Genomic DNA, 9,437 nt, shown 5'->3' with positions numbered 1-9,437 from the left:
TGCCAGAAATTGTTGACTTTTGTGGTGTTTTCATCTGGACTAAACAACTCTCCTTTGTAAACAGATGTCCTCCTCGTACCTTTTTACCAGCATTATGCAAGATCTTTTTGGATGAAAGTGCCCCTGATAATGTTTTAGAGGTGACTGCTCGTGCCATAACTTATTACCTGGATGTGTCTGCAGAATGTACCCGCAGGATCGTGGGTGTAGAGGGTGCCATTAAAGCACTTTGCAACCGTTTAGTTGTTGTGGAACTCAAAAACAGGACCAGTAGGGATCTGGCGGAACAGTGTGTCAAGGTAAGTGCTGCATTAATAATTAGCAGAAAGGCACTGCTAGATTCATTTAATGTCAGCAACTTTTTGTTATCAAATGGGCTTTTGAAAGTAAGGGTTACACCACTGGCCTGGAAACTTTGTAGAGCCAAAGGATTAAGAAAGGATTGCTGGCTAATGTCACTTTTTATTTTACCATTTTTAAAATTCTACATGCATTACTACTTGGTCATTTTATGGCCATCTAACTGGCTGTGTAGAGAAGTCCTTTTTGATGAGTCAAGACAGGACAACTATAAAGTGAAATTTATTGAGTACTTGGTTAACACGAAGGAACAGATAGTGGCCCAAGATAGTGGGCTTGTGTACATGTTGGTTTACAAAGTCCATGAAAAAGTGGGAGAAAGACAAATGCAGATTTTGTAAAACAGAGCAGTAAACAGTTGCACTTCTTGTTACTGGGTTTGCTACAGTCGTGTCTGAGCCCCTGTTTATTGAATGGCACAGTAATGTGACAAGACTGCTTACTGGAGAGTTTGCAAACTCTGCAAAATAGGAGGAGCTGGGAAGCATTTGGAAATGGGAACCACATAATATTGACTGAAGTTCATATCATTTGAGATCATGTATTACCAATAGTTCAAAAAACAAATGCAAGACAAACCAGATAGTTCAAAAAGCAGTACAAGAAAAGGCAAATTCAGCTTTTATCTTTGAAATTACTACATACCATGATTATAGTGTCTTATGTATGGAGAGAGAGAGAGAGTCATAAAATAGCAGGATTTGCAAGTAGAGCGGGTGGACGACAATCTAGACAGTTCCAGTAGTTTAAGGAGAAACCGGACTAATAGATTATTTGCAGTTGTACTTAAGTATGTTACCAGTGCATGTAGCCCCATATGAACTGCACGAGAAGACAATTCTGGGTACATTGTGGGTGCTCAGTAGAGTACTCTTGGCTAACTAAGACTGAAACAATACTAATTTCATATACTCTAATCATTTTCCGACTGTGGAATGGGGCACATCTTGTTTTAGACACTCAAACAACTGGAGAAATTAAAAAAAAAAAGGCTTGTGCTTGGCTACGTTAGGGGAAGCCTTTTTTGTTTAAAACGTTTTATTAACAATATTTTAATTTTTATACTGTGCAGTCTTCAATGCATGGTACAGATATTTTTTTAAATAAGCATTTGGTACTGATGCAATCACTTTGACTGAATGTTAATGTAACTCTAATAGACTTAACTTTGCTAGACAAGTCACTGCTTGCATTTAACTTCTAACAATTTGCTGTTAAGCATGTAAATCTCTATATCACAAATGGCAGGTCAGTCGATTTCCAGATTGATTTTAATATTGCTTAAAATAAACTATTTGCAATATAAGTTGAGATCGAACATTAGTTACATTGTATTACAAATCTTAATTTATTTAGTAAATGTACATCTTGAGTGCTTTCTTTTGTCATTGTCCTCATCAAGCTCAGATTTCTTTGTTTCTGATCTGTAGGAGTTCATAGGTTACTAGGCTATCAGCCCTTGGGCCTATACAAGCCTAGCCATAACAATTCCCTGGATCTTTCTTCCCACAATATTTACTTCCCTGGATCCCCTATCTAGCAGAGCGACTGGCGTGATCCCTGGGGTGAATTTCCTATCTCCCATCCAATCGTCAAGGTTCCCTTTGAAAGAGGGCCAAGGAGGAGCTTGCTTCATATGTATGGGCAGTCTATTCCAGAATATGTGGATTCTCTGGGTCAGGAACCTATCCCTCCAGCATGTTTTATTCATTTTGATGGCAAGGTTTAGATCCCTGGAGCGTGTGGCTCTGAGGGATTGGGATTTCTTTAAGTGGAGCGTGTCCAACAGCTCAGGGTTTGACATGGCCTTGTATGTTAAGCAGAGATTGCCTCTGAGTAGACGATATGCCACAGAGTATAGCTGGAGTTTTTTTTAGATGGTCAGCATAGGGCATCTGCTTTAGGCCTGTGATTCTTTTATTGAGGTATTTCTGTGGCATTTCCAACTGTTGCAGATGTCTTGTGAGGTATATTACTCTGTAATGGGTCTAATGAGGGATAAGAACAGTGTGATAATGGCCTCCTTTTGTCCTGGATGAAAAGCCCTTAGTGATGAGGTGTGCCACACAGAAGGATTTCTTGACTGTTGTGGCAATGTGGTTATCGAAGGTGAGACCACTGTCCATCTGTGAGCCTAAGTCTCTCATCACACTTTGTGTTTGGTGTACTGCCACCTATGTGGTAATTCATGATGGGTACATGTTTTTTCCCAAAGGAGATAACTGTACATGTTCTGTAGTCCTATCTCGCCTTCGTTCTTACATATGGGTTTGGAGCTGATCCTCGTCTCCGACTTGGCCGATTACAAAGCTCGAAGTCTCTCAGTTGGCTCGTGGCAAGGTAGGTATCCCATAGTGCACTAGTAAGAATCCCCAGATTTCATTTGCTGTGTCTACGAGTTCAGAAGTGCTCTCTTTATTGGCTGTGGCTAAGTTTGATTTTTCTTCATTATTGTTCATAGTGTTAGTTTTTTCATAATAGTATTAGTTTATATAACTTAGTCGTTATTATAGATAGAAAATATATAGTGTGTTTTTCAAAATTTGCAAAGTTGTCATTGAAAACTTGTTGGCCATTGCTTCCGCAGGCCCTTTTATCCCAAGTGGTATCACTTTCTTGGTGTGCTAGTTTTTTTGCTATATTTACATATCTTAGCGCAGGTCTGTGTTTTGGTTAGGACCTTTTCTAATGTATTTTTCGCTAGAATAGTAGTATATAATTGATAGCTGTGTGCAGTCTTTTATTAATTCTGGTTAGCTAGTAGCGTGTTGAATTATTGCAATTTTTGCAGCAAATTCTTGACATAGCTTCCCAGTTTACGGCTAGGTCCGTTTAAGTTAGAGGACCTTGTCCTCTATTGTTTTTTCCTTGGGTGCAGTGATTCTTGCAGGGCTTGGCCAGTTTAAGTTTGAGGACCTTGTCCTCTCTTCCTGCTTTTCCCCTCGTGTTTGTGTTAGTGAAAAAATGTCTAAGGATCATAAATCTTTGGGTTTTAAGAAGTCTCTCAAATGCTCTCAAAAAATGTCAATAACTGACGGACAATATTGTTTAATGTCTCTGTGCCATACATCTTCAGGAAACTTGTTCCTTCTGTCATTCCTTCAGCTCTCGAGTCTGTTAGAAAAAAGAGCTATCCGGCATGTGCCCCCAGACCAGTCCTGATTAGGCGTTTACTCTAGGTTCTTTCTGGTGCCAAGAAAGACTGGGGACTTAAGGCCGATCCTCGACCTGTCCACAATGAACCTTTTCGTTGCCAAGGAGAAATTCCGGATGGTCACTCTTCAATCCATCCTGCCCTTCTTACAGGAGGGAGGACTGAATGTGCTCCATAGACCTCAAGGATGCGTACTACCATATTCTCATGGACAGACGGTTCAGGAGGTTTCTCCACTTTCGGCTAGGGGCCAGTCATTACCAGTTCAGGGTTCTACCCTGCAGTCTCACCACAGCCCCTAGGGTGTTCACCAAGGTCATGGCAGTTGTAGCGGCCCACCTGTAGCTCCAGGGCATACAGGTCTTCCCGTGCTAGACGACTGGCTCCTCCCCGCCCCCACCAGGCATGTACTCTCTCTAGCCAGGGACTTCTTCCTCCATTTATCATCCCAGTTTGGGATCACTGTAAATGTCAAGAAGTCGTTCCTCCAACATGTTCAGGTTATAGACTTTATAGGGGCCAGGATAGATTCCCTTCAGGCCAAAGCTTTCCTAATGCCAGACAGACTTCACAGCATGACTGCTCCATGTACTAGCTCTTCAGTCTTCTGCTCCCCCAGCAGAGCTAGTCCTGAGAGCTTTGGGGTCCATGGCTGCAGCGATCAATTTGATCCCTTACGCTCGTCTGCACATGAGGGTTCTACAGTGGACTTTGCCAGTTCAGTGGTCCATTCTACACCATCCGCTAGACTTGCCGATTCCCCTCAGCATGGTTTGCAGGAACTCCCTCATGTTGTGGCTCCAATCCCGAGCCCTTCGGGAAGGACTACCTTTTGTTATGCCCCTACCCCAGGCCACAGTGACCATGGACGCCTCCCGCCTAGCGTGGGGGGGGGGCATTATGCGGGCAGGACTGTCCAAGGCATGTGGACTCAGATGGAGACCGTTCTGCATATAAAAGTACTGGAGATGAGGGCGGTCCTTTTAGCGTTGCAGGCCCTTCATGCCTTCCTCCGGGGACTACTGCAGTCCAGTCAGACAATATGTCGGTGGTCTGGTAGATCAACAAACGAGGGGGGGGCAGGTCTTACCCTGTTTGCCGAGAAGCCATGAGAATTTGGGAATGGGCGATCACCAACCGCTTCCTGTTAGCAATGCACATTCTGGGTCTGGCCAACTTTCTGGCGGACAAATTGAGCAGAACTATCCAATCTCTTTGAGTGGTCTCTGAATTCTTCCGTAGCGGACCAGATCTTCCTCAAGTGGGGTCAGCCTTGCTGCGATCTCTTCGCATCGCCTTCCAACACAAAGTGCAGCGAGTTTTTCGCTCTAATTCCTCCTTTAGAGGAAGCCCCCAGAGATGCTCTAGTCCATGCTTGGCCGCCCGGTCTTCTTTATGCGTATCCACCACTTCTGCTGATGACCAAATTTTTGCAGAAAGCTCGTCAATTGAGCAAGATTATCCTCATAGCCCCATTCTGGCCTCGTCAAGTCTGGTTCCCCTGCCTACGGTCTCACCTCATAGCTCCTCTCTGGATCTTGGATCCCATTCTGGATCTGATCTCTCACCCCTCGGGAATGGCCCCTCCGAACCTGGACGAGCTCAAGCTCTCAGCTTGGCTGATCCAGTTCCCTTAGTTGCCAGGACTCCTGGTGTCTCTTCCTTAGTCAAGTCCATTCTGGTGGCAGCACATAAACCCTCTACCAGGAAGATTTGCAATAGTAAATGGAAACGTTTTTCCATTTGGGCTTCACGTAAGAACTTGTATCCCTTTACTGCTCCTATTCCAGCGGTTCTAGAATTCTTGTCTCATTTTTCAGCAGGGGGCCAGTTCATCTACTGTAAAGATTCATCTGGTTGCTTTTTCCCACTTCCATATTTGGGACAACTTTGGTTCTCTCACTGCTACCAGAGTTTTGTAAGTCCTTTCCAAAAGGTGCCTTTCTTTTGAGACTACCTTTTAGAATTTCATCCCCACCGTGGGATCTGACCTTGGTTCTTCAGGCATTAGTTGCGCCGCCGTTTGAACCCACAGCTTCCGTTGATCTGAAATTCTTGTCATGGAAGACTGCCTTTTTGGTAGCCATTGCCTCAGCCAGGAGAGTGTCAGAGCTTCAGAGCTTCAGGCTGTTAGTATCAAACCTCCATACCTTATATTTCACAAGGACAGGGTATCTGTCAGGACTAACCCATCCTTTCTTCCCAAAGTTGCTTCTGAGGCTAACATTAATCAATCCATTAATTTGTCGGTATTTTTCCCTAATTAACAGAACAAAGGGGAGTGTAAACTTCATTTATTGGATGTTTACAGACAGTTAAATTTTTATTTACATAGGACGGCTGTCTTTCGTAGATCTGACCAACTTTTCGACTCCTTTGCAAAAATCTTTTACAGGGAAAACAATTTATAAAGTGACTCTTGCCAGGTGGATTTCGAGTTGTATCCTCTTAGTATATAGATAGTCTGGCTTGCCAGAACCAATGGGAGTTCATGCTCATTCCACAAGTTCTATGGCAACGTCTGCTGCATTCTGGTCTAAAGTTTCCCTGGATGACATTTGTTCAGCGGCTACCTGGGCGTCCTCTCACACCTTTATTTCTCATTATAAACTAGATTTGGTGTCTAGAGGAAGGGCTGCTTTTGGCTCTGCAGTGCTCCGGAATATTCCTCCTTGAGGGCCTCCCAAGATTTCGGGTAGCTGGGAACTCTATCCCACAGGTTGCTGATCAAATGAAGTTAACTACTTCAGATAAAGAAGTTATGTACTCACCATAATGTTCCATCTGAGTAGGTAACTTCATTTGTCAACAACCGTCCCTCCCCCTAACCTGGATGGTTATTTAGCTGAACTCGAGGTTTGGATGCTCGAGTTTTGTTTAGTCTCAGAGTCAGGTTTCTCAGGTTGTTTGTTTTGTTATTTTGTGCAGGTGGGAAACCCGATCTGAGGATTGGAAGGAGGTTGCAGGGTAGTATGGGTAAGGGGGAGGAGCTTGGAGCTCGGATCTTTAGCTTGGTATGCTGCCGGCTTGGATCCGTATCAATCCATAACCCACATGTTTCTGACAAATTAAGTTACCTACTTGGATGGAATGTTATGGTGAGTACATAACTTCTTTTTCTGTCTTTTTTTTTTCTCAAAATAAACTCAAAACAGCTTCGGTCCAAACTGAAAACAACTTAAAACAGATACTGGATACTCGGTGACTGAATGAAAACCGGAAGTAACCACACAGCCAGATATAAATTTAGCGCTTTCTTCCACTCTTTATTTTTAACGTGAACTTCCTCAGAAAAACCAGGAAGTCTCCCAAACTCCTGGTTTTATACTTACAAACAGGATATGATGTAACTTTGCTTATACAATTCATAATAAGTATTCTGATGAATATTCTATAGGAATAAATATTCTATTCAAATATCAAAATGAAATGACATAATATTTTATAAAAAAAAGTATTTCTATATTCAAAATGTATACCATCTATATCTAAATGTTCTACAAATTATAAAAATATTTGACACACTAATATACATGAATGAGTTGTTACAATAACTAAATAAAACAATTGATTAAGAGTTATTGAGGAAACTAAAAATGCAAATAAAAAGGTGTGCATATATTTCACTTTATGTGCATGTGTCTGTCTGCATTTCTCTCTACGCTCCCCCCCACACACACACGCACACACACCCCTATGTGTATTGGGAATAAATACACCCATAGATATTCTGAACACTTGTATAATGGGAGTGTGTGTGTACACAAAAAAACATACATATATATATATATATATATATATATATATATATATATATATATATATATATGTTTGTGCACAAACACGCACCCCTCCATGTGTCTGGGCGTATAAGATAGTCCCCCTAAAATGTTCAACTAAAATCCATAATGTCATCTCCACACTAACTGAATCTAGAAAAATAGTGAAAGAAAATATTTCTCTAATTACCTCTGTGATAGGAAGCATTTGATGTTAATCGCTTCGTTCAAACCTGGGGGTTCATCTGCTCCTAAGCACAACTGCCATAGTGTCTCTTTTTTTGTTCTAATTTATTGTTTAAATCACCCAACAGCAAACCTTTCTCCACAAAGTCTAGGACAAAAAACTCAAACTTCTTAAAATCCAAACAAACACATGGAGGGGTGCGTGTTTGTGCACAAACATATATATATATATATATATATATATATATATATATATATATATATATATATATATATGTATGTTTTTTTTGTGTACACACATTAAGTTTCACACACTCACATTATACAAGTGTTCAGAATATCTATGGGTGTATTTATTCCCAATACACATAGGGGTGTGTGTGCGTGGGTGTGTGTGGGGGGAGCGTAGAGAGAGAAATGCAGACAGACACATGCACATAAAGTGAAATATATGCACACCTTTTTATTTGCATTTTTAGTTTCCTTAATAACTCTTAATCAATTGATCTGAAGTAGGATATTCATTTGTCTGCAACCTGTGGGTTATGGATCCGATATCGGATCCGAACTGGCATGGTTTTCCAGCTATGGATCCAAGCTCTCAGCTCCTCCCCTCACCCATAATGCCCTGCTCTACCCTCATGACCTCAGATCTCGTTTGCCGCGCTGGTGACTGAATTGGTATCTATAGCTCTCAGCTAAGTGCTAGTTTTATATCTGTTAATTCAGAATTTTTGAAGTTTTTTGTGCATTTTTGTGTGAAAGTTTAGGTATCCCTCTTTGATAGTTTTATTTAGAGTCAAATTAAGTATTTTTTTTTTCCCTCCCCTCGCTGTTGGCGTAGTGTGTGTGTGTTGGGCCTGTGTGTCTGTATTTGTTTTAGTTACTTTTAATTAGTAGCTGTATAGATTTGGATGGCTGAACAGCCCAAATCTGTATTCTCTAAATGCTCCGAGTGTGGCCATAAGCTCTCCCCGGCTGATGGCCACACTCGGTGTGTTAGGTGCCTGGGGGTTGAACACCTCACATCTGGATGCTCCATTTGTGCAGGGTTCAACCCCAGGGCACTGAAGGAGCGGAGGTCCAAGCTTGTCTTGGCGGGCCTTTTACCGCCGGACTCTGCTCCGACCTCCGCTCCTTCGGGAGTAACCGTGGTTTTGGTTATTCCCTCCGTGGCACCCCCTCCTGCTCCTGGGACTCAACCTCCCGTTTCTGGAGAGGAGAGGGATGCTAGGAAAAAGGACCGGAGGGAGAAGCACCACAAGCGGGCCGAGACCTCTGTTTTGGCCCCTCCAGCCAAGCGGGCTTCTCCCCCGGCTCCGTTGTCGGCTCGGTCTCCTCCTTCTCGGCTCCGGTCCCCAGTGTGCTTTTCACCGGGTCCTGAGGAGGAGGAGACCCGATCTCCGTCGAGGCTATCGAGGAGGCACTCCAGGCCTACCTCGGTAGCCTCGTCGAGATCCACATATAGCCTCGATGCGGATCTGGACCGGATGATGAGAAGATTCATCCAGGCCCAGATGCAGATGGAGTGTCTTGCCTCCCCTCTGGGGAGCACAACACCCTTTTAAACCTATTGCTCCTTCTCCGACCCGCTATCCGGGTTCGAGCAGCTGGAGCCGAGCAGCCGAGCCGGGGTGGGTCGGCGCCGATAGTACTTGGTACTTCGGATCCGACCCTGCCCTCGAGTGCGTCGGATCCGACTTCTCGGAGCCTGGATCCGAGCCTCGGATCCAGGGGGATCGGTGCTCCTTCGGCGCCGTCTGTGTCGGAGCGCACTGTCCCTTCGGATCCGAGCGCTTCGGCGCCGGCTCCGATCCACTCTTCGGATCCGAGGGGGAGCCGATTGTCGGATCCTTTGGTCGAGGTCGGCTCCCCTTCGGCGTTTGATGTAGTGGAGAGGGCCCTGTTGAGGGTCTCCGGACCCCCGGCACTTGTTCTGGCTCCGTCCCGCGCTCCCT

The 9,437-nt window shown here is 43.8% G+C and overlaps 1 protein-coding gene across 1 annotated transcript in view; it reads left to right on the top strand.

Annotated features, from left to right (window-relative positions):
* Positions 1 to 9,437, top strand: part of LOC122803757 (E3 ubiquitin-protein ligase HECTD1-like) — a 65,895-nt gene that overhangs the window by 689 nt on the left and 55,769 nt on the right. Inside the window, exon 2 of the mRNA XM_044073447.1 lies at positions 7 to 299. Within this exon, the coding sequence (XP_043929382.1) occupies positions 7 to 299 (293 nt within the window). The remainder of the gene's footprint in view (positions 1 to 6; positions 300 to 9,437) is intronic.

The sequence above is a fragment of the Protopterus annectens genome, chromosome 6.part0, assembly GCF_019279795.1.
Source record: "Protopterus annectens isolate FY-2018-M chromosome 6.part0, PAN1.0, whole genome shotgun sequence".
Lineage (NCBI taxonomy): Eukaryota > Metazoa > Chordata > Ceratodontiformes > Protopteridae > Protopterus > Protopterus annectens.
Note: the sequence above shows the minus strand (reverse complement) of the source record. Positions and strands in the feature narration are given on the sequence as shown.